The sequence below is a fragment of the Diadema setosum genome, chromosome 1 (genome assembly GCF_964275005.1).
Source record: "Diadema setosum chromosome 1, eeDiaSeto1, whole genome shotgun sequence".
NCBI classification, from domain to species: domain Eukaryota; kingdom Metazoa; phylum Echinodermata; class Echinoidea; order Diadematoida; family Diadematidae; genus Diadema; species Diadema setosum.
Genome location: NC_092685.1, coordinates 17,052,873 through 17,078,099, shown reverse-complemented (window position 1 = coordinate 17,078,099; position 25,227 = coordinate 17,052,873). Strand labels below are relative to the sequence as shown.

At 38.3% G+C, this 25,227-nt stretch overlaps 2 protein-coding genes across 2 annotated transcripts in view; one reads left to right on the top strand and one right to left on the bottom strand.

The window, feature by feature from the left end:
• Positions 1-25,227, top strand: part of LOC140237386 (transcription factor IIIB 90 kDa subunit-like) — a 51,981-nt gene that overhangs the window by 6,733 nt on the left and 20,021 nt on the right. The window contains exon 5 of the mRNA XM_072317312.1: positions 2,434-2,506. Coding sequence (XP_072173413.1) covers positions 2,434-2,506 — 73 coding nt within the window. The remainder of the gene's footprint in view (positions 1-2,433; positions 2,507-25,227) is intronic.
• LOC140234461 (BTB/POZ domain-containing protein 6-B-like) lies at positions 10,438-17,256 on the bottom strand. Its single transcript, XM_072314509.1, has 3 exons — positions 17,180-17,256; positions 15,430-16,125; positions 10,438-14,686 (listed from the first exon to the last, which is right to left on the bottom strand). Exons 2-3 carry the CDS (start codon positions 15,972-15,974, stop codon positions 13,654-13,656), a joined length of 1,578 nt encoding a protein of 525 aa, XP_072170610.1. The 5' UTR covers positions 15,975-16,125; positions 17,180-17,256; the 3' UTR covers positions 10,438-13,653.

Below are 25,227 nucleotides of genomic sequence, written 5' to 3'. Positions count from 1 at the left end.
GTTCACCTTCATTAACATAAGGATTGAGAGAATGTAGCAATATTAGTAGAACACATCAGTGAAAGTTTGAGGAAAATCGGACAATCCGTTCAAAAGTTATGAATTTTTGAAGTTTTTTGGCAGTCACCGCTGGATGAAAAGGCTACTGCAGTGTATGATGTCACATGCTACAACAATATAAGGAAAATATAAAGAGAATTTCACAAAATTTCATTTTTTGAAAAAAGTACATATTCCCTTGACTCGTTACTGGTATGTTATGGGTAATATTATTCCCATTGCCTTTAGAAAGAGGCAAGTCAAGTGCTCGTTTACTATGCGAAAAAATGAAAATATGTTGAATTTTCTTTACATTTTCTTTATACTGTTGTACTCATATGACATGACGAGCCTTAGTAGTCTCCTCATGCAGCGGTTCCAACACAAAAATTTTACAAATTCATAACTTTTGCATCGATTGTCCAATTTTCCTCAAACTTTCACTGATGTGTTCTACTAATATTGCTGCATTCTCTCAATCCTTATGTTTAAGAAGGTGAACTTGTTCTTTAATACATTTGAAATGCAGTGTAAATCCAGCACAAACAGAAAAAGGTAATACAGCCAAATTCTTCTTTCGCAGACCAAAATTATTGTTCATTCTTTGCCACGCAGCTCCCATCCCATTTTTCATTTCCCTTTCATGTGGAGATGTCAACACACTTTCCTGCAGTGGTTTCTTCACATAAATGATAAATGATATCTCATCTCCTGCAATGCCAGCAGGATTGAACACTTTGTGTATGCATGTATAACCTAATAGAGATTCTCTGGAAAGTTCCTTTTTTTTCTTTTCTTTTTTTTTTGCCTCAAAGGTCAAAAGGTCAAAGATCAAGTGAAAGTGCTGAACTAGCTTTTTCCTCCATATTTCAGAAGTGGCTTAAGTTATCTTGAAACTTACTACATATTTATGCATGTTCTGCCTGACAGTGATTATTGTATGAATCTTAGGGTCAAAGGCCAGATGAAATGGTATCAATTTACTATTCAATACAGAAATTGCATTTTTTCTCCCTACCTTGAAAATTACTCAATGCATAAACTTAGGAATGGGTCACAGTCAAGTTAAAGTCCTTAAATCCCCAAATACATGCTCTCCTACTCATCCAATTAAACCTAGGTCAAGTAAGGTGAATATTCAACACATTTGTGACAAACTTGTCAGTTTAATATTTTGCCAATTTTGTGAAAATGTAATCACATATTGTCTACATGTACTATAGACATATTAGAAGAATCATGCATTATGGCGGAGGCATACCAGTCGCCATAGCGACATTTCTAGTTACCTTTCTTATGATTTTCATCATTTTTTTTAAAAATCACATGATATACACGTAGACTTCAATCAATGTGATTGTGTAGTGGAAAGCAATGGTCAGTTTTGCAATCCAGTCCAAAGCAATGGATACAAAAGCAAAACCACATCCAGTGAAACTAAGCAGCTAAAAAAGGGACATTCAGTAGACATGGAGAGATTGTTGAATGTGACTGTCTAGTATTCAGTATTTCAGTTTCTCAAAGTGTATGTCTGTGAGGGAGCAGTATAAAACAGTGACGAATACCACAGCGCTGTTCTGCAACCTGCCCAACAATGCATTCCATTGATTTGGGGGATATATATAAATCCCATTATGTAGAACTGCTGCCGTACTCCCTGCCAATTACTTGAGATGAGTTTGACCTTTCGGTTTATCTTGGGACTTATATGAAACCCAGCTTGTTTGTGTTTCCAATTTAGATGTCATGACGCAATGTAAAGTGAATGTCATGGTTAGCTTAATCATTGGCAAATACTGGCTGATAAAGTAGCAAGAGACTTAGCACTTTGGCTTGTAGCTTTAAAGATGAGCAGTCAACTTCTTTGCTTTATCAATTAAGTGCCTAATTCTTAAAAAGGCCTAATCAATTTTGGCTTAAAAATTTAGTTTAAAATGGAATTGACGTCAGGATCTGGAATTATCAAATGCTTTCAGATCTATTCAGCTGGTTGTATAGGGCTGGCTGTCTGTGTAAGTCATAAGATCAACATTAAGGGATGAGTCAGGTTTTATCATTGTTCCTTTTCATTTAAACTTTTTTATTCTGTTGGAGTAAATGAATAGTGTAGACTGATTTCACATCTTCACAAAATGAGGTGAATATTTGTGATAACAGGCAATTTGTTAACTGTTACAAAGACGTAGATTTATAAATTAATGTTAAGAAATTAAGTTATACCCATATGTAGTTTCTATAATTCTTTAGGGTTGTGTATTTAGACAATACAATTGACATTTTCATTTTACAAATTACTTATTTTGCTTCAATCCTGACATTTTATTGACATTTATATCACCTACCTTTTACCTTGCAAAAACTATTGTCACTGATCATTTTCCCTTGTATTGTCAGGTGAATGTATATGTCCTGGGTAAGACCTACCTCAAGCTGTGCCAAGAACTTCTCATCAATGTTCCCGCTATTGGTAAGTTTTCTTTTCTTTTTTTATGTAAAAGTCCTGCTTTGCAACTTTCCCATAACAAAATGCATGTGAACTTATTCAATTTTTTTTAACCCCACGATCTATTGGCAACAACAACAACAACAAAAATGCTCAGTTGACTACTTCACTTTCTTCTTCATTTAGATGATAATCTACTAAAACAAAATCAAAATGTGGACCTGCTGATAAGTGACATCTTTCAGGTGTGAAAGACAAGTCTACAGGTATTACATAATTTGATAATGGCAGCAAATGATTGCGGTTATATTACAGTAAAAGAAGTGAATTGTGCCAACAATATATTTTAAAAGTACAGGTGTAATTTCTCTTGCTAATTTGAACAACCTCTGATCAAAAATACTTTTGCCCAAGCCCGAAAGGTTTCTGAGGATATCCATGGTACAGCTGCCAGCTGTTCTTATTTCTATATTTCTTGGAAAGGAAAAACTTAATCAAACTTTCTGTTCCAATTTTTATGACAATGAATTAACAGAGAAGTGAAGTACGGGAGAATGATAAAAACCTCTATATTCTACTTACATTTGTGTTTATTATGTTGAGCTACTGTGTTTTTCCAGGAGTTTTTATTGTGTTACATTTTATTTACATAATGAATTGAAAATCGATGTGTGATGCTGGTGGAATTGAATTAAAGGCACAAGTAAGTTGATGGCAGTGCACTTTTGCAATCCGACCATACATGACTTACCGATATTTTGACCATCTGGGGGGGGGGGGGGGGCCTTAGAAATAGAATAGATAATGGTAGGTAGTTCTTTTTACCCCAGCTCTCTTTTGGGAACCAGGTTTGACTTCCTTGATTTATTGCTGTAAAGCGCAATTCCACACGATGTTCAAGTTTGCTATAACCCGTTGAGGCTGAGTGGCGAGTATACTGGGGCTGGTGACTATGGGAAATACATGTTGTAGCAAAATCAGTCTGTCCTCAACAGGTTAACTCAAACAAAGAGAATCTAGATTTCGTCAAAAATGGATCTGAAATGAGAAATGGTTATATTAAGTTTCACATATTTCTTTTTTTTTTAATACTGATTTATTGGTAGCAACCACATCCGAAAGTAGATTTTGTTAGCCATGGTTTCACATTAACCTACTCTCAAATCTTCATAAAAATTTCCTTTTTGACAATGCATATCCTTGACATAATTGTGAGTGAGTGTGTGTGTGTGTTTGTGTGATGCAATAACTTTGCAGTGGTGACTTTTAGTGTGGTTGATAAATCATTGAACAAAAAATTACATCTTTGGTATTCGTGTGCAGAAAGCAGCATGAGAGTTAGCAAGTTGCTGACATCAACACTGACTATAGCTAACTGCCCTATGTGGTTTCATTCAAGATCAGTATTCAACAAAAAATTATGAACTTTAAGATGCCATAAGTTTCTTATGTCATGTCCAAGTTGGAGACTCCTACCCTTCTGCTTATCTGCTGTCAATTGTCACTTGACCTGTTGAGGATGAATCCTGAGTATACTCGGGAAGGTGTCTATGGGAAATGCGTGTTGTAGCAAAATCAATCCGTCCTCAATGGGTTAACACTTACTGTGCTCTGGTCACTGATTGGCACTCACATTGGAGTGCTTTCTTCACCAATTGGCTTATGTCTGAAATTGAATTGTCATTGAATAGAGATTACCTAATCCCTTTAATCCATTTCGTGTCACAATGGCCTTCCTGTAGGACTGAAACACATTGCTACACCTGAATTGGCATGCTAACCTTACAGCTAGGTCAAGTTTGGAGGGATTACTGCATGCTCATGAAAAGCTTAACACATGGGGCTATGAAGTGTCTTGGCACGTTTAAGGGTTGAGAAGTCAATTTGATCCCTGTGTTAAATTTTACATTGTTGTTTGCTAAGAAAATTGATAAGATAAATTTGATGATTGCTGATTGAGAATCATGGCACATTATGCTAAATTGATTTATGTATTGTGATACATTGATTTTGCCGTATGTGTGGTTACATGAGAGATTGCATAATTGCTGTCAGTTTGTGAGCGCTTCTGAAGACCCTGCATTGCAACCATAAATGTATGAAGCATGTGGAACTAGAAACCCGACCAAGACCATTTGGTTGACAGACATGCTTGCTTCGGTTTATCAAAAAATGCCTGCCAAAGTTTTACATCAAAATTAGTTAATAGACCCTTCAGTAATATCTTCTGTAGCTTGGATTTATATTACACAGAAAAAAAAAGAGTTAAATATTTCTCTTCAAGAACCATGAAACCAACAGTTGTCAGTGTCCTCCAAAGCTAAGAGGCAATGTACTGGTAGTAAGGAAACCACCACTGCTGTCAGTGGAGCTGAACCTCAGACCTCAAGTCTGTCATAGTCCTTTCCACACAGTCCAAATGGCTTGTGACTATTTGTTTATTATTATTATTATTATTATTATTATTATTATTATTATTATTATCATTATTATTATTATTATTATTATTATTATTATTATTATTATTATCATCATTATTATTATTATCATTATTATTATTATTATTATTATTATTATTATTATTATTATTTTACGGGTGATTATGCATTGATCTACAAGGCAGAGAACTTAGCAAAAATGTTTACCGTCATAGCAACAACCAATGCTAGCTGGCTGGTTTTGGAAAATATTCAATTAGATCATTATGAAATTCACAAGTATTCCAAAGGGGAAAACATACTGATAAATATGACTGCATCAGTAAACTGGCTTATTATCATGAATACTGTTCTACCAGAAAATTGAATAATGGAAAGTAGAAAATTGAATAATGGAAAGTAGTAAAATGACAATCCCTACTCCATTTTCTCAGGTTGCACAACATGGAGATGAGAATTGCAAATGATAGGTTGTAATCCCTTTAGGAAAAATTGTTTTATTTAATTTCAGTAACTTGCATGATAGGGTTATTTTCCTTGGTTCTATTTTTTATCTTTCACTGGAGCAGTGCTACGTATGCTGTGTAAGTGAAGGGGGGGGGGGGGGGGGCTTGATACAAATCAGCCACTATATTCCAAAAAATTTTCTTATTTTTTATATAAATGGCATAATATGATAATGTAAATGGTTGTATAACATAGTAGTTTTATTCTAAGCAATTTCAAAGCACTTTAACATTATTTTAAACAAAAGTGTAAGATACTTGCAGAATATGTCCATTTCCTTTTTGTAATACCAGATACCGTTTGATCCTACTTTGTTACATGCTACACTGAGTGCCATAGGGTTTGTAAAAGAGGACTGATACTAAAACCACTTTGATGGTTTTGATGAGTTATACAGTCTTCGTATTTACCTTGTATAAATATCCATAAAATCAATTCCATGTTTTTGACTTACTGTAACAGTGGTTTCAATCAATTTCAAAAGTTCATTGTAATGAAGTAAAAAGAATGGATATCATTGATTAAAGAAACATAATTTCAATTTTTTTAGTACATATAGAAATACATCTACAGCCATAAGCTGAAATACCATGACTTGTGAGGCAAGGACCTAATCTAATTTTTATATACTATGTGATTTTGTCAAATTTCAGTGTTTCACGAAAATATGAAATTTTATGTAAAGTGCACTGATATTAAAATTGCTAGCATTTTTTTATTTTTTTTATTCAAGTGATCTTGAACATGAAATGGCTTTTCATTTTATATGTAACAGAGACTCCAACTCTCCCGTTTTCGACGGGAGATCTCCCGCCGAAAGCCCATTTTTGCAAAATCTCCCGTTCTCCCGTTTGAGATTTGATTTCTCCCGCCCTGGCTCTGTGTCTCCCGGTGGAAAGGATTTCTCACTTATTTCTATTGTATGTTGAAAAAATAAGCCTTAGATAGCACCAGAGAACACCTAGAAACCAAGGAACTTCGCGCCTCGCACACATCAACTTAGAGTCTCCCGTTTGCTAGGGGTTTCGGGCGGGAGAATCTCCAGATCAGAAGGTGCTTGGGGTTGGAGTCTCTGATGTAATCTTAACCAATTCAACAAAGCTCGAACATATCAAGATAAATCTGCTGGTCCCAAAGTCTGCAAATGTAGGAAACTACTGCATGCTATTTGAGAGCAGTGAAGCAGACAGAATGTTAACTTGTGAAAATTCATTGTTTGAATGAATGAATGAAACATACTCCGTGCTGAGAAAAGAAATACCGATAATTATGGACACCATTTCTACTGCTGGCTATTTACTGGCACATACCTGATGAATATAACAGTGTTGTGGTTTAACACATAATCATGGGGAAAGATTGTACCTCTGATGTGTGAGCTTTCCCATGTTATATTCTAATTGCCCTTTATGTGGTACCAGGAGTTTAGTAGCCACTGCGCCCTCTGTTGTCAAGAAACTGGGCACATTGCCTTTGTGAGTGTGGTTGATCCATTCATCATATTAGTTTTAATCATCATCCTGGAGTATCCCAGGTTGCTCTTATTATCATGACCACTCATGGTATGCCCATTTGTTCTTGATTATTATTATTATTGTTATTATTATTATTATTATTATTATCATTATTATTGTGAATTTTGGTTTTGATTAATAGGTTGCAAACAGGACTCAAGTCCCTCTATGTCTTTGAAAAGAAAACTTGATCGAGAGCCATTTTTGTACTGTGCAACAATATCACAGCCAAACTAGAGTAGCTATCTCATAATACATGTATGGTCTTAAATGGCAATTTTAATGGCTTGTTGACCTTCAAATGAATGTAGTTGTCATAAATTTGTCCAATGTCATTCAACAAAGTCGTAATTCTGTTGCTGCTGTTGCTTACTGCTGCTGGTATAAACATCCCCTCCCCCCCCCCCCCAAAAAAAAAGGTAATTGGAGGTCACCTTCTTTCTTTGTATTCAACTTGTATTTGAGTACAGTGAGCATCTTCTTTTATTTATGAACCATGACTCATGTAGTTGCAGGTCTCTGGCCTGTTCTTTCATGAAGCATACACTGTTTTGTTTGTATATAGACAGATCAAGATCTGTTGACCACAGAGACCACTGGGAGGGATACGAGCATTTCCAAAAAGAGAGAGATGCAGATTTCCAAAACATGGAGCATGTGTGTACAGAGCCATGATGCAAACCTCTCTGATGATAGGATCTTGCCCATCACAGCCACTTCTACTTTCATTGCAAAAGGCACATGACTCAGAAACCACACCTTATCACCAGACTGTGTTTCACAGGCAATATCTAATGCTATCACATTTTACTCTCTCTGGGGATCTTTTTTTTTTTTGTTTTTTTTCTTCAGACTCAATTTTGTCAAATGAAAAATGAGATTTTTATTGGCTGGGTGAACACCCGGTAGAAGATGACAAAGGGATGTTGTAGCTCTGCCAAAGACATGGGATTTCATGAACTTTAAAGGTCCAGGTCATTATAGCACATCTGTGATAGTCATGCCCACCTTCATTTTTTAGTTTTATGTGATGCCTGCAACAAGCATGACAAGAGATGAAAATTTTGTTCCTTTTTTTTCCCAAAGTCTCGATGAAATTACACATTAGCTTCAGTCACTCTCTCTTAAATCCTGGTTCTGTCGCATAGGTGATATAATTCCTCTTGATCCTCGTCTTGTCACGTAAATGATATGATGAGCTGGGTGTGAAAGTGCTCTCACACTCGGGTCTTTCTGCCAATTGAGGAGTAGAGTTTGCTAGCTTCATGATCATTAATCCTGGCCATTAAATTTACCATGCTGAGCACACCAGACCTTTGTCACTGCCGATCACTGGGGAAGGGACAGCCGCAGGGGCACTACAGTCTACACTCTTACAGACTTTTTTTTTCTCCAACTGTCTGAATAAAGAGACAATATTAGTTGACAAAAGACAGCTTTGTCATAGGCGTATATGTTCTACATTGTAAGGTGTAGGCTGGTTGGGAAATTAAGTGGATAGTTCATGCATATTTTCATTTTGCGATACAGCACATAAAGGGAACAAGGACTGCACTGCACCACGCAGCTGCTGGTTAGAACAGATGGGGGATATGATCAAAGGGTCTGGATGAGTAGACTAACTATATTGGTTGCACAAACAGCGATGGGGTCTCGCCCCCTCAAGCTGTAGGTATGACTCATTCTGACTCCACACACCAAACCTCCCAATTCTTTCCTTCATTCCTCCGCGCTCCCCATGGAAACGAGAGGATGTAGGTTGTATAACTGCCATGCATATCATCTCTGCGAGGGGTCAATATTTTGACAGATCTATGAATCTTGGTTTGTATGGCGTCACTTTTTGAGAGCTGCCTGCAGAGGGATGGGCTTGAATTTGAAAGGGCTCTGTATTCCAGCGAGCCTGGCTGTGATTCACTTCAGGCATGCGAATTTGGATTGGGTTTCATGATGGAGAAGGGACATGATGCACAAAAGGATCATTATTAAATCGCATTCGGTTTCATATCACGTTGAAGAAGAATGCATCCACTCCAGAATCACTCTATGATTACTCAACACATGGCTATGCCAACTCTTGGATCGATATCAAAACTACACTCTACACAACCATTTATCAAAGATAAGATTACAACCTTGCTGAAACGACCATTTGTTCAGTCACAATCAGTGTCTTGTGCTACTCACTGAAATATTAATAGTTTGTATGGTTTCTCATTTGCATTACTGAAGCACAATGGAGACCACAGTGAAGGAAAATGAAAATAAACTGCATTGTATTGTTGGTCTGTAAATGTTCTCATGTTCATTCTCACAATATTGTGAAAAAATATAGAAGTAACATGAACATGTCTTCAGCAGAATGAAAAAAAAAAACCTGTTCTCCATTGGAAAACAGGAGCACAATAACATGGCAGATACTGGGTAAGATGTTTTGAAATACAATGTACATCAGTTGTAGTTCCTAGAGAGCTCTTCAGTGGTAGAAATATTATGTGAGCTGAAACTGTGATGTCACTTTTAGTATGAATAGAGTGGGTACAGCATTGTATTAATGTGTATGCTATATGAACCACCTAATGACCAAATGAAGCGCGAGAAATAATGAAATGAAACTAGATGGGTTTAGTTTTATTCAGTGTAAATGTTATCCACAGTCTAATGTAAACCTGTTAGGATGTGTGATCAATCTTTCTGAATCAGGTATGGAAGTCATGAGAAATTTATGCTGTCAATATCCCTTCATTTAAATGATTGACTTTAAAGGACAAGTTCACCTTCATAAACATAAGGATTGAGAGAATGCAGCAATATTAGTAGAACACATCAGTGAAAGTTTGAGGAAAATTGGACAATCGATGCAAAAGTTATGCATTTTTTAAACTTTTGTGTTGGAACCGCTGGATGAGGAGACTACTAAGACTCGTGATGTCATATGAGTACAACAGTATAAAGAAAATGTAAAGAAAATTCAACATATTTTCACTTTTTTCGCATAATAAAAGAGCACTTAACTTGCCTCTTTCTAAAGGCAATGGGAATAATATTACCCGTAACACATGTCAGTAACGAGTCAAGGGAATGTGTACTTTTTTCAAAAGATGAAATTTTGTGAAATTCTCTTTATATTTTCCTTATATTGTTGTATGCATGTGACATCATACACTGCAGTGGTCTTCTCATCCAGCGGTGACTGCACAAAAACTTCAGAAATTCGTAACTTTTGAACGGATTGTCCGATTTTCCTCAAACTTTCAATGATGTGTTCTACTAATATTGCTACATTCTCTCAATCCTTATATTAATGAAGGTGAACTTGTCCTTTAATGCAAAGGAGTGATGGGGGGGGGGGGCATTACGGGGTGACCATGTTGAAAATTCACAAGTGGCTCTGTAATCACTCACTCACACACACACACACACCACACCAATTCAAGCTTGCAACATGCAGTATATAATGCACATATGACAATATGATAATACTATCATACTAAAATTTCAGTGGGTGGAAGTCTTTCCATTAATGAATTTAATTCCAATGTAACAAAGTGTATTGGAACAAATGCCTGTCTTTTATACAGATGTTTGGCTCAGTTCATAAACCAAAGCTGTGGAGTGTTTCTCTTAAAATCTGTTTTGAGACATAGCTCAAGGTCAAGAAACGGTCTGACACACTTCCTAGAAAGGTTTATCATTTGCCTGGACAGACATATACAGTATACGGTACACTATATGCCTGTCCAGGGAAGTTGGAGATATACAACGTACTTCCTCCCTGGTCAGTCGGCCTATGTCGAAAACAAACTGAGTTGATGCTTGCTCAGAGATGAAAGGAAATCGAGCTAACAAAGTCAAATTGAAAGTAAAAGTCAGGAGAATAATGTGATGTATTCTCTTTAGCCAAGTTGATTCAAAGTCAAAAGTTCATAAAATATATTGAAGTTGGACTGCTAGTGTATACCTTTCTTGAGATCAAAGGCTACGTCTGTGACAGTGTGCTATACCATGTAGAAGTATAGATGTTTATTACAAGTCCATCCATTCTTCATGTCAAGATGGTAAAGTGCAAGAAAAAAAAAATCACTTCATTGGTTTTGACAGATTGAAATGTGTCAGATTTGAATGTGCAGCTGTATTATGTTCTCTGCATTCGAGAGAAGGTTGCAACCACAGTTACTGGGAGTCTTGTATTTCAAGTACACAAAACAACAGAGGGCTTTGTCTCCTCTGCTTTGTATGAGTTTATTTACCAGTAGATGTTTGGGTTTGTAATCAGTGAGTTTTCTAGACTTCAAAGTGAAATGGCAACATTACAATACTGTGCGATTTCAACAAGGTTTGACAACAAGGTTTTACCATATAGGCACATCTTGTGTTCATTCAGTGCTTGTCAGTATTCAGTACCTTTCACAATACTCAAAATAAATTCGCTTATAAGGTGTACATGTATGCTCCGACGGCATAAAAAAGATCCATACTTTCATGAACAGACTGTTTCTAATGCCTCATTACTCCCAACATCTGGACTGCGAATCATTATACTTTAATAGCATGCTTCACGAAAGAGTTTGGCATGTGGTAACTACAGTTTGATGGTATTCCAAGATGCTAATATACAGCCTGTCCATATTGAAGTCCTCAAAATATCTTCAACATGCAACTTCCTCCTCCTGGTTAAGGTGGTGCAATAAAACATCCATGGTGTAATATCTCCAATGCTCTGCGGGGAAACCTGCAATCATGTGTTATCTACCTTACCCGCCAAACTAGCTCTCCTTGACAAGCCATGATATGAACCAAGATATTGGAAAGGGGCTATAAATATAAATAGCCATGCTGTCTGATGCAAACCAGAACCTTATCTGCATCAAGGAATACAATCTAATAGTGCTGGACAGGTCCCTGCTTGCTATATTTGATGTACAAAATGTACACTGGTAGCTTTTAAGGCTCTGGGATTTGAGGATACATCAAAAACTGTAAAACTGAACACTGTTAGTAATCCTTTGATACATTCATACAATTTGCATCTCCCTATAGAAGCATTCTCAGCTTTAGTCCACATCAATGGCACACATTCTGCGCTGAAATTAGATTTGTTTAGACACTTTAAATTAAATGTTTTTTCTCCATTTCAAATGTGCCACAATATCTGTGTATTTGGAAGATATTAAAGTGACTAAATAACTCATCAATGAAATCATTTTGACATTTGATGCCATACTGGGAATAAATTCATTTCAGAATTCATTACTCCTTCTACAATCCGATTTTTTAAGAGTGATTCAGAATGATTCTTCCTCTTTTCAAAAAATGGATGGAATAATGCATTAGTGGTGTTATAAAATAATCCAAGACAAAAACTTATTTGGAATGAAAGAGCTACTAGGTAAGTTGCATAGGTCAAATCACCATCAGACATACAAATAGAAAGGGAGGACATGTGGTTAGAACATCAAAAAGTCAGGTCTATTATCACAGTGCCTTGCAAGCCATACTAATTACAAGGTAGATGTTTCTTGGATTTATGTTACTCTGAGTCTCTCTTCTCCTGTGCTTCTCTTTTGGCTTGTATTCAAGCCAACCAATTTATTTGTAAACATGTGTCCTGATTTTGTATTCTGGAAATATTGATTTCATTCCCATAAAAATGTACTGGTATGTATTTCAAAATGATTTCCTGTATGCTGATATATTGCAGTGACAGATCAGTGTATTCTTCCATCAACATAGTATAATAAGTGACAACACCACTTGAAACAGTTGACGAGTACACTGTACAATGCAAGCAAAGTCACATAGAGTGATTTCCAGAATTACTTGACATTCTGACATTTGATGGTTTACCATACTAGTATTACCTTTAGCCTTATTTTGCCTCAATTCCAGCAGCTGCTACCATTGTACATTGTATGCACTACTTTCATTCCAAATAAATTTCTTTTTGGAGCAAATTTCCTCAAATTACAGCATCTATATCTTGATAAAAAGTTTTATTGCCTTTATTTAGATATAAATACACGTACATACATGTAGTACACTTGAAAGCTCAATTTAAAAAGTGACATAGATACTGTGTGTGCACTTGCTATCACATGCTTTCATCTCAATAGTGGAAGTATGAGGTAAGGCATCATCTGCTTTAACACTGCTCATGTCTATACAGTAACAGAATATCAATATCCACTTTAAGGGAAAATAAGGTTACAATACTGACTCACTTCATATGATATCCAGATATTTGTCATACTACAAAGTAAACTCATGGTGCAAAATTTAGACTTAAAAGGTAAGGGGGAAAGTGTTCTTTTCAGATATGATATTGATCTAGGATCGATCACACAAAATGATGCTATGTATGCTGTGAGATGTACTACTCCTAAATAAAAAAAAAAAAATGAAATCAATTGTCTTGGGGTATTTCATAATAACACAAAAACTCTGGGAAGTTTTAACCAACAGCAAGTTTTTAGAAGACATCTGTTATCATCAGTCCTTAGAAGCATCTATCGCCTGTACCTAATTCAGTAACCTGTTGTCATATACATGTACAAATTAATTTGTAAGTCAATAAACAAGATAAAGTTCTAGTTCCACTGAGATTCCAGGTCTACATGATGTGAATGATATACGGTAAATTAGATACAGCAAATAGTAACTGGTCTGAAGCAAACTATCAACCACACAGTCTGTCAGCTACTCAAGTGACAAGTTAAGCATAGAATATGAGTTCTGGTATTTGGCCTCCCTGCACTCCTGTTCCATTGGTGCTTTCTGGAGAACACTGGAACTGAAAAGTCACATCATTACTGGTGCTCTCTGTGAGCCCTTCCTGTCCAAAGAAACTCAGCTCACCACCAATGAGCGTGGCGCTGGCTGTATAGTACACATGTGGTTCAACCTGGACAGGATGTGGGAAGGTGACTGCAAATGTTTTACTGGATCCATCAGAGAAGAATTTGGTGTGGTTCTCTGCAAGGCATTTGCCAGCTCTCTTCAACTCGATCTTGACCTTGTACTCTGCTCCACCTGAACTTGACCCGTAAAGCCCAAAACCTGCGATAAAGATTCGACGGTCCACTGCAAATTGGATGCTGTCACACCTGCCCCTGTATCGCCACTGATTACTCCGGTATGCGGATGACTGAAAGCGATGAACAGTGCAAGTGCGTAATCCTGTACGTTGTTTGCACGGGAAGCTGAGCTGTGGCTTGCAGTCTGCAGTATAGTGCAGAAAAATGTCTGTAGTTTCTTCTAAGGTGATAACCCCACTGCGAGCCACATTATTAGCAAATTCCTTAAGAGGCATGGTGGGTATACGTATAAGATAGAGGGCTTGTCCCAACACCTTTCGAAAATTGTCTGGATTTGCCAAAAGTCCCTTCCTTCGACATTCTGCTTCGGCCCATTGCATAGCTGCATGGAAAAGCACAAGTTCTTTCACATTGAGTGTCTCCCTTTTAAGGATACACTCCAGGGTTTTCTGGTCCACATCCACAAAGCTTTCAGAGCTTAGAGCTACTTCAGCTTGGGCGTCAATTACTTCCCAACAGCGCTGCATCAAGTCGGGCTCCTCAAATAGATGGCTCTGGCTCAACAAAACACAAGCATTGCGAGCACTAAGACTACGCTCCAAGTACTCCACACAGGACCGAGCCAAGTAAGGAACCAAATACTTCTTGGCTGCATATAGTGTGTCAAGGACATTGTCTGGAGTCAAGTCTATTTCATCACAGTACATGTACCTGAAGGAAAACAAAAAGAATAACACATTTGAACATTTGAAAGGCTTATGCTGGTACACTGTGCAATGATATAGTGTACATGTATTTTCTTTACTGAATATTTGCTTATCCTTCATGCTTATCAAAAGAGGCTATTCTTAAAGTTTATGCCAATGGAAAACGAATGCTTATGATACTATTCTTGGCAAATTGTGAAAGCAAAAACACTTAAATTTCGCTAAAATGCCTTTTCTGATGACAGTGCACTTGTATACCAGTAGCACTATGCTCTCAACCCCTTGCAATCATATGGCATGTAATCAAAGTGATTGTTGACATATTAGCACAAATTTCAGTTAAGCTTCTTTGAAGCTCTAGTGCAAGAGTCCAAAGGTCAAGAAGCATACATGTACATGTACATTTCTTTTGAGTATGGGATTGTGAAATTGACATTGTGATACCGGGTCATGCAATGTGACCATCGGTCCATCACTATCACCAATCTGATCATGATTACAAAGTTAAGCTGCACACAAATCATTCAAACACATTCACAACTTCACCATGCAAAAGGCATGGTCAAATGAAATTCCAGACTGTGAGATATCTAAGTTCCCACATACAGATGTATTCTATTTGACAATAGACACTGAAAGTCTTTGATTAACATGTTTTCCAGCAAAGGTACAAATACATGGACATACAGTGTACATTCAAAGGGACAAAACATGAATAGCAATGCTAAAGAGAGAAGTGCTACTTACTTCAAGAGGGTCAAGAAAGCTTCTGGTTCCACATCAGGAGTCACAATCTCTGAGGTATTTTCAGCCAACTCTCCATAAAACATGGCGAAGAAAACAGAGCTTCCAGTTGCCAGCACGTACTTGTGAGCTGGTATCCTCTGTGCTGCATTCTTGGGTCCAACAAGGAAGGTCACATCGCTCATCAGCTCATTGTTGAACATGACAGCGTTCCGATCACGGACCGTGGCACCACGATGCCAGTTGTCACATGACCAAAGAGAAGATGAGGTAGTGAGTGTGGGGCTGTCTGGCTGAATGATGTCCACAGTCTCGCTGTTCATTGGACTACTGATGCTGCCATCCTGCATGTTCTGACATGGCTCCACTGAGTTGGAGACTTGGTTTGTGAGGAAGCTTGATCTCCTGCAGGTGCGTTGGTCTGCATCATGCTTCTCCGCACCAGGGTTTTGATTGTTCATTTCCATTTTCTTGATAACTTTTTGTTTCAGTCGTGACAAACTACTAAGGCAGAGCTTCAAACTCTTTTTCTTGATAAACCTTGGCATTTATGCACTTAATCACACTAATTTCAGCACATGGTGCAGCAGTTTGTAACTTATTGGCACCGATTCATCACACCTGGCTCTGTGTGGGAAATGCCAACTTTGGTTTTGATCATTATTATCCAGCAAATGTGTGGAAGATCAATCAGCTCTCCTACAAGCAAAGAGAAAAGAAAGAACATAATGAGCCACATTTCATCGCTCAACATTGTACGGACCTTCAATATTGCAATTATGTCAGATACAGATGTACTAAGCTACTACACTTTGTACGTGCAGTTTTCACTATTATTTGGGTTACAGCTCTGTACTTCTCTGTATCCATATACCATGTATAGTTCCTTATCACCCTATCTTAATTTTGAAACCATGAAGCCAATGGCAATTGACAAAAGCTTGAAAAAGAGACAAACTTTTCCATCTTACATTCTACCTTTAAAAGCATCAGGGTACTGATTATGAACAATATACAGTGAACTCCCGTTATAACAAAGTTCTCGGGACCATCAGTTTTCTTTTGTTATGTAATTTTCATATCAAAATTTCATTACATGTATAACCAAACAAATAACCAAAACAATAAAAATACTTGGAGTGGATAATGTTGCAGCCTGAATTTCTACTTCGTTGTAACCTGAATTTCGTTATAACCATGTTCGTTGATACAACGGGAATGCACTACAGTATATGCTGAACCCTCCATAAATTAACCTTTTGAAATACTGATTACAATTAGGGCTTTCTTCACTGTTTCTTGTTGAACCTTGCATGATATTGACCAGTGCAACTCCAGTGGCAGCGTTGACAAAGGTCAAGGTAGAAACTTTTGAATTGAACTTGTTGGCAAATCCGGGAAACTTAGTTACACATTGTATATTACCAGTAAAATTTGCCACTGTCTCAACTCCCATAATATTTCCTGGGTGTGATGATTGTGACTAGCTCAGACATGCATATTCTGTTAGATTTTCATGTAACAAGGCCTACCTTACCTGGTGTACCTGTAACGTTAGGACCCTACACACACACACACACACACACATACATTAAAAAAAATGCACAGATTGCAGTTAGAAATGCTAGAAAATATCCCTCTACATCTCTAGTATTTTCATATGTAGACTCTATTTACTGTCAATTATAAAATTAGATTCTATAGAACTACTCCAGTAAAATAGCAAGACTAATATCAAGAGTGCTATGCTTACCAGTCAGTGGTGCCAGGATCACGGAGATACAGGGCCGAGCCGAGCGAGATAGCTTGTTTACTAGATAAGTGTATAAACCTTACACAGCCACCCGCGGCATCCAGTTCAGTTCCGCTTGTTGGCCATCACGACTTTGAAATCGGTAAATAAACAGAAGTTAGACATTGATACTGGAGCTGCTAGTGCACTACCTTGTTATTTTATGTTTAATTTACCACCGCGCCGAGTGCTGATGAGAGAATTTCTGAGTGTCTGTTGATGTTGTTGACAGCAGCATTTATTGCCGAGGTTCTCCTGCTGATAATACCGTGCAGCGAAGCGTAGACTCTAGATAATATGTCACATAATAGTCACCGTTTTTTAGGTATCTTCATTCACCTGCATCACAAGGCAATGGATCCAGGGAGGCATCACCGCACCGAAAGAATATCAATCCAGGCTATGACTGTGTCTGTGATGACAACCAGTTTGTGTGTCTGAGTGACTAGTAGACCACTATTCTGGCAATAGGATGGTGTCAGCAGCCGCTGTGGCAGGGCAGGTGGAAATGTTTTGTAGTCCACTCGCCTCGATTTTATCAATCATACAGACTGATATTCATACAGAAAACATGTACAATCTGGAAGACCCACCTCCAAGGCAACATTCCTGATACAGCTCATTCATTATACGCTACCACACACTCCTCTAGCTCTCTAGCTCTACAGACAGTAAAACTGCAGTGTAGAATACCCAGTGTGCATGATATGATGTACGTATGCGTACGGGGCGATCGTACCGGTACCGTGTCATGTGTTGAGTACCGCGCAACGCGCGGGCTGTATCCCCTGCTGTTGTGTGTATGATTGAGTGGGCCTATGCAATATACTGGTGTACACAAACATAGGGTCTTGCACACACTGGACGGCGTAATGGAAGCCGTTCGGTCGCGGTATACGGTACCGCTTGAGGTGAGCTTAGGATAACAACACAGCTGTGAGCGCGATCAACAAGAGGCAAGCTTCGCTGCGTTTAGGCTCGAGTGAACAAAGCGCGAAGCCCTGGGACGCGAGTGACCGAGAATGAATGACTCAGAGAAGATCCCCAAAAAGAAGAGTTTTGACTCCTTAAATCTGTTATTGAAAAATGGTCTTTGTCGTTGAGCCACTGAAACCTATTATTGAAAGTTTGAGCGAAAGTGACAGTATTACGCTCACCTTCTCCCCTCCCACGGAAAGATGAAGATTTACGGATGGATTTGATACAATAAGACATAACATTAGTTTCTATTTCGTGAAATGGAAGCGGACAACGCTCGATAGGTCAAAATCATTATAAACACGTCAGAACCCTGCGTATGAGCAGTACAAATGTAACGACAAAGATGGGGAACAATATCATTAGATTATTCCATAGTTCTGATGGCTTTGCATAATCTAGAAACGTTACAATCAAGAACCATGTTTTTGTTTACTCAGTGAGATTTGTTCCACTCTAAGCCGTAGTCCCTGTTCCACACACACACAAAAAAAAGCCAGAAAGAAAAAAGTTGTATATCGATAAATACCCTTTTAGCGGTAACAACAATAATATCATAACTTACGAAAATAGAAGCATCTTCATTTTCATTTGACTCTCCATTAATTGCTGAAAGACATGCAGGTTTTTTTTTATGTATTCTGGGCAAATTTTATATGAGAGAGGAGGTGCTAATTGTATATAAAGTGGTAAATTCTGTATGCAACATACTTGCGTACTGCATGTATAACCGATATGTAGGATCTTTGGCATAACTTAGAGAAGGAAATAGAAAATGGTTAGCGTTGATAAGCCTACATTATCTTTGTTTTATACAGTTAAATGTAGTCCATTTCCGTAATGCCATTTTTGACTTCGCTTTCGACACATCACACAATAGCCTAAAGTATAATACGGTGTACAACTGCTAAATAGTGACCCTCTTGGTGTGCACGAACATCCTCATCGGGCGCGCGAACTGTATCCGCCGCATGCAGGTTCCATGAAGTATCCTCAACCTTTATAGGCCTACTTTATCGCGGAGGAGTGCGCTTTCGAACTAATGCAGTTCACAACTTTTATTTGCGATGTCCATCGATTATGTTTAGATGTTTCTTATACTCTCTTTCAATTCAAATCTAAGATACAATACACACATATACTACTGTTTGATTCGATTCGATTTTATGAATGCACAGTGACTAATCTTATCACGAAGACGGCATTTATATTATATTGGATGGCTATGAATGGGATACCAGGGAATATTGGCCCTAACGAGTGCTATATTCCATGGTATTCCATGAATCAAGGCCATCCAATATAATTATTATCATCTATACAATCAAGTAGAGCAAGCATAAACTGCACAAAATTACCCGGCTTCTACTCGTCTTTGAAGTTGACTCGGCAGTCACATCCCAGCGCTGAAAAGGGGAAGCCCCTAAAACTGCGTACATGAAACAAACAACTAGCAAGATGCTTGCGCGCTTAAACGACGCGCACTAGTAGCAAGCGTATGCGCATTCAGCAAGCGCTCGCGCAATAGACGAGACAGAATTGAGTATTATATCCCTCACAAATTGCTTCTCGTCCTCTGATTGGTCGAGAGCACTGTAAACAACAAAACATAATTCTACCATACAAATCCGCGAAAGACTATACTCCCTAGGGAAAATGGTAAAAACTATACCACGCTGGTGATTTTCGCGCCTTTTTTGCTTCGCGTCGCGACGCGAAATATTTCACGTGTAAATGAATGGGTATCGCAGCACCTTTGCTTCGCGAGAGATTTCATGTACAAATGAATGGGTGTCGCGGCGCCTTAGATCACTGCACTTCGCGAGAACCACAAAGCACGCATACACTCAATGCGACACGGGTTACGTTAGAGAGACTCAGAGAGACTCTTATAAAGCCCTCATTCTACCTAAAAAGAAAAAAATTGTATTACGTTACAACAGAGTAGGCGATATCGTAGATCTATAATTAGACAACAATAAGCAAGCTAGGGTTCTTCGACGTACATGTACCATAGGCCTTTGGGGAGTTCATGCTTCGCCGTTTGAAAGTTAGTCTCGCAGTTCACTAACTCGAGCGACCCACCCAATTAGATGTTGACAAACGAAACTGCAGTAGATAGTAGGCCTGCTTTAACGTTTAGCGCTAGTTAAGCCTAACGTTAGTTCTACCTGTCTAACAGTAGGCCCTATTTCCCGTAATCTCATTCCTAATAATTATTTTTAGAGTGTCTAACGAGTTAGTTACAGTCTATTTAACTTGTTCACTGTTTACGTTAGAACACCGTAAGAATCACACAAATTTACAGTGGCACTCGATGCTTTAATTGCTAGAATTTTTCCAGTGCCTAATCTAATACGCTGTTACTGAATGCTACCCAAATTTACAATGTATACTTGCATTTTAACAGGAAATGATAGTCCATATTCATGTACAGACAGCTAGGTAGAAAGACGACAGAAAACACAATCAACTGCAGCTCACAGTCACATCATCGTTGATCAGTTCGAGCACGCACAATCACCGCACTGACTAACCGAACGTACTTGTTGAAAGATCGGATAGGCGTATTGCATGTATGAAGCGCGTAGTGAGTTTGCAGTTTGCGCACGTTTACCAGTACGTTGTACAGCAATGCACCGAGTACACTTCAGCGGCTGAGCGCGCAGTTGTCTCTTCATAGTACGCGTACGCGCTGCCCTCCTGCTGAGCTGCTTTCCCGAGCGTGAATGACTAGTCAATCTTCTTGAAAAGTAAAGCAAGATGCCCTTAAAAAAGAGGTAAATTACAGAATACCACAGTCGAATGCTCTTAAATTCATTGGGAGGGATATAAAACAAATATACCAGGCCAATTTGTCGAGGCACCGGTTGAAACTATGTGCCTTCGGTGACTTCAGTAGCACTATTTTCTTCGGGGCTGCGCCCCTCAGAAAATAGTGCTACTGAAGTCACCTCATGCGCATAGTTTCAACCAGAGCCTCTCAGGCCTGGTATATTTGTATAATATGGTATGATCTTGAACGGCAAGTAACAACGGTAGCCTATGGGGAATTAATACGTTGGCCTATGCGTTTCGTTCAATATGCTCCGATATTGAACGGTAAAAAATGAGCGGACTACAATACGAGTTTTTAATGCGCCGCTAAAACGTCCTATATAGATGATAATGCATCATATTTATATCATTATAAATAGGCCCTACATCAACACCAGCGTCCAAATCTTTTAGATGATCCGCGATGTTGCAGTACAGTGGGTCCATGGAAGTTCATATTCTATATCATACAGTTTGGCATAAACTTGATGTACAGGAATATACAGTACATTTTGGGATAAACTACTGAGTAGCTTCGAACAGAGTTCCCTTGTCCTATATATCAAAGTCAAACATTCAACCTTGCAAAGATGACTAGCCTTGAAATATGTTAACCCATCCCATGACCGGAGATTTATGTTAATTGTATGATGCTTGCATGATTTATTGTTACGTGTTGAGGGTAAAAAATGTCCTGGACATCCTCCGAGCGAAGGTTTGAGTTTGACAACCATCGAGACGTTGTAAGGACGTTGGCCATATATAAATGTCTCGAGAGAAGAAACCTGGTAGCCTTTAAAGGCATAATTTACCATTTGCAGATGAAACAAAAACCCAGCATTAGTGCTTTAAAATAGTTCTAAAATGTGAGTTTAGGATAGAAAAAACCACTGTAAAAAGTTGAATACGTATAATCAATGTAAAAAGTTGATAAATACACAAAATGTGAACAATAGTTATAATAAAAATGTTTCCAGACTAGACCGTCTACAGTTACGGTTTATCGAGAAAAGCACTGATATCTCCTTATATTTTAGGCTTTAATGCTAAAATTTTATGTGGTATAAGGACGTTTTGTGATACAACAAACCTACACATATGCATCAAATGTGATATCTTGAAAATTGTTGCAATCACTGCTCCCAAAGGTAACTGGACCTTTAATAGAATAAGTTGAAAGAATATTGTAATCTTATCAGTCTATATGCCGTGTTGATCTGATTATTGGGAAAAATACCCCGTGTGTATAGAGTCCACTTTACCCGGAGAATCGAATGGAGAACCTCTGGAGGATCAAGTCGACTGCTGTCATGAACATGCATGAACGCAATCAACAAACGCAACAATGTATTACCCCCGTCACACTGTCTTATTCGGAATCAGCACCAATCAAGCAGAACCAGCCGGAATTAAAGATTGTCCAAATTCGTGCCACATACGGGAGAAAAAAATCAAATTCTAACAGTTTGGTAGGGAATGCTGTTCGAATACTTGGAATGCACTTCGAATCCTTCTCGAATCATTCTTGCACATTCCGAATGAATTAGCTCTCGAATGCTGCTCAAGTGTACTTTGTTGGAACGCAGTAGGGCGGTCAGAATCTTTAGAAAGCACTTCGAATGCCGCGCGAGCGCGGTTCGATTACTGCCCGAAGTCTGATGGTCGATCGGAAAGCGTCTCGCATGCAGTACAAACTCATTTCGAAAGCGGTCAGAACGTTCCTGGAATGGCTACCAAATATATTTTGAATGTTCACGAATTCAAACAGAATGCAGCCCGAAAAATTAGAATACACTTAGAATGTACTTAGAATGCAACACGAATATCCCGTGTGTGTCAAGAATGCCGCCGGAATGGTCTCCGATAGCGTATATAAAACGGTGATTTTCCCCAGTCTCAACCCGATCATCTTTGGACCGTATTGCTTTTCTATAGATTGTTGTCCTCCAGCAAGACCTCCTTGAAAGAGAGCGTCTAGGCCAGTTACCCCCTGGGTAATTACTCCAGACCCTTCCCGTGACCCTAACCCTACTCCTAATTCTAAACCTAATCCTAACCCAAACTCTAACTCTAAGCCTAAACCAAAATCTTATCTTTACTCTAATCCTTTCACTAACCGGTATATGAACATTTTAGCATTTGAGATATTTTGGCAGAATTTGAGGTGCGACACCGTTCCGATTCTCCCTCAAATGAGATCAGATTGTTTCAAATGCTGTTAGAATGCCGTCGGAATACTTAGAATGCCGTAGGAATATCTAGAATGCAATCAGAGTCCAGTTAGAATACCCTTGAAATAAAAATCGATATCTCTCCACTTCGAATGCTCCTCGAATATTTTAAGCATGGATAAAGCATTCGGGCTGGTCACAATAATGGGCCCGAATGTTTGGAACGCACTCAGAATGTCGTCAGAATTTTTAGAATGCACTTCGAATATGCAGGAATGCAGGAAGAATTTTCGTTCCAACGGCATTCCGGCTCATTCCGCCTCTAGTGTGACGGGGGTATAAGATACTGTCATGAGGGTGTGGGCAAAGCAAGGCGGTTCTGCGCACATTTCTATCACAGTCACTTGACCAAGACCAAGACAGTTGTACCAAGACAATTAGGGCGTATTTATAAACGTAGTATTCCTATCATAGTTATACAATAAGTTGCTCTCTGCTCGCTATGTGACTTACTGACATTCAGAATCGTATTTCATTTTCGTATTAACCAACCATCGGCAGAACGAACCTTGTTTCATTTTCGAATTGAAGAATCTTCGACATGACGAACCTTCGGCAAGAACCTTCGGAGTAACGAACCTATTTCATTTTCGGATTAACGAATTATCGGAATTACGAACCTCGGCAAGAACCTTCGGAAAAGCGAATCTTCGGAATATTCAAAGGAAGAGTAACCGAATTCTAAAATCTGTGAATCGTAAACATAAATAATGGCATATACTTGGCCACCTCCTGTTTAAAAATATTTTGAAAAATAAAAAAGACAATGTTTATGGCACCAAAAAGGATGTATTTAATTATGTCATATAGATTTATTTTGTTTCATATTTGTTTGTTTCTTTGAATGAGTCTGGTTTAGGACCCCTATCCATGTTTCAGCAAGACGTTTTTCGCGGCTTACCCGCTAAAGGTTGAGTCGTTCTCGTCGTGATTAAATTGTAAACCTTGAATTTCGACATACGATAACTATTATTTTCATCAGACTCTCGTGCGCTTTTCCGAGATATCGTTCAGTTCTTTTATCCATGCGTCTCATTCTTACATGCGCCCGCAATCTTACCTTCTTCTTTTTCTTTAATCTTCAAAGGGCTTTGTGGCCTATAACATATCACGAAATATCAATAGAAGTGTTAATGTATAATTTGTTGTGTATTTACACAGTGATTTAGAAAAATGTGAAAATTAACGAATCGAGAATAAAAAATCAATTCATACACAATTTTCGCGTTATCAAGAAGATACGTTATTCTTATATACCAAGGGTGCGCTAAAACGAGGAAGAACTTGCTAATAATATTGAACCATATCAAGATCCTTTCCGTATAACTGAATGTCAGGAGCGTTTCTCATGTCACAGTGGTGACTTTTTACACATAATAGTCACTCACTCTTTGTGCCCCCTTTATATATATATATATATATATATATATATATATATATATATATATATATATATATATCTGTATAGTTATATAGTTTTCTGATGATCCGGGTCTAGTGATGTTTAGATCAGGAAGATGCATTCGCCCTTTTGAGTGACTGTGAATCCAAGTATTCATCAGGATGATTATCACCCATTGTGCTGGACTTGACACAACAACAAAAAGAAAACTAAATAGCGGGCTGTGCATCTCCCTCCCGACACAGATCTGTTGTTGTATAATGACATCGTAATTTTATTCCCTGAATGTCACGCTCCCCTCGATATCATTTCCGTTTCCACCTGTTGTGGGTCAGTGTCAAGTGCCTCTGAAAACCTTGGGGGTTCCATCTCTGACGTCGTGTCCAGCCATGACTCGCCGCTCCGTTGATTAGGAGCGAGGGGTCGAACAACACAAATCTCAGATGATCTCTGATCTTATTTGGCAATCGTCACGATTGTCTCGCGCGTTATCTAAGACCATTATCTCGTCCTCTAAAGGAAGAGTATTGCGGTTTACAAGATTTAGTACAAAAGCCTGACGATTTAGGGGATAGGGAATT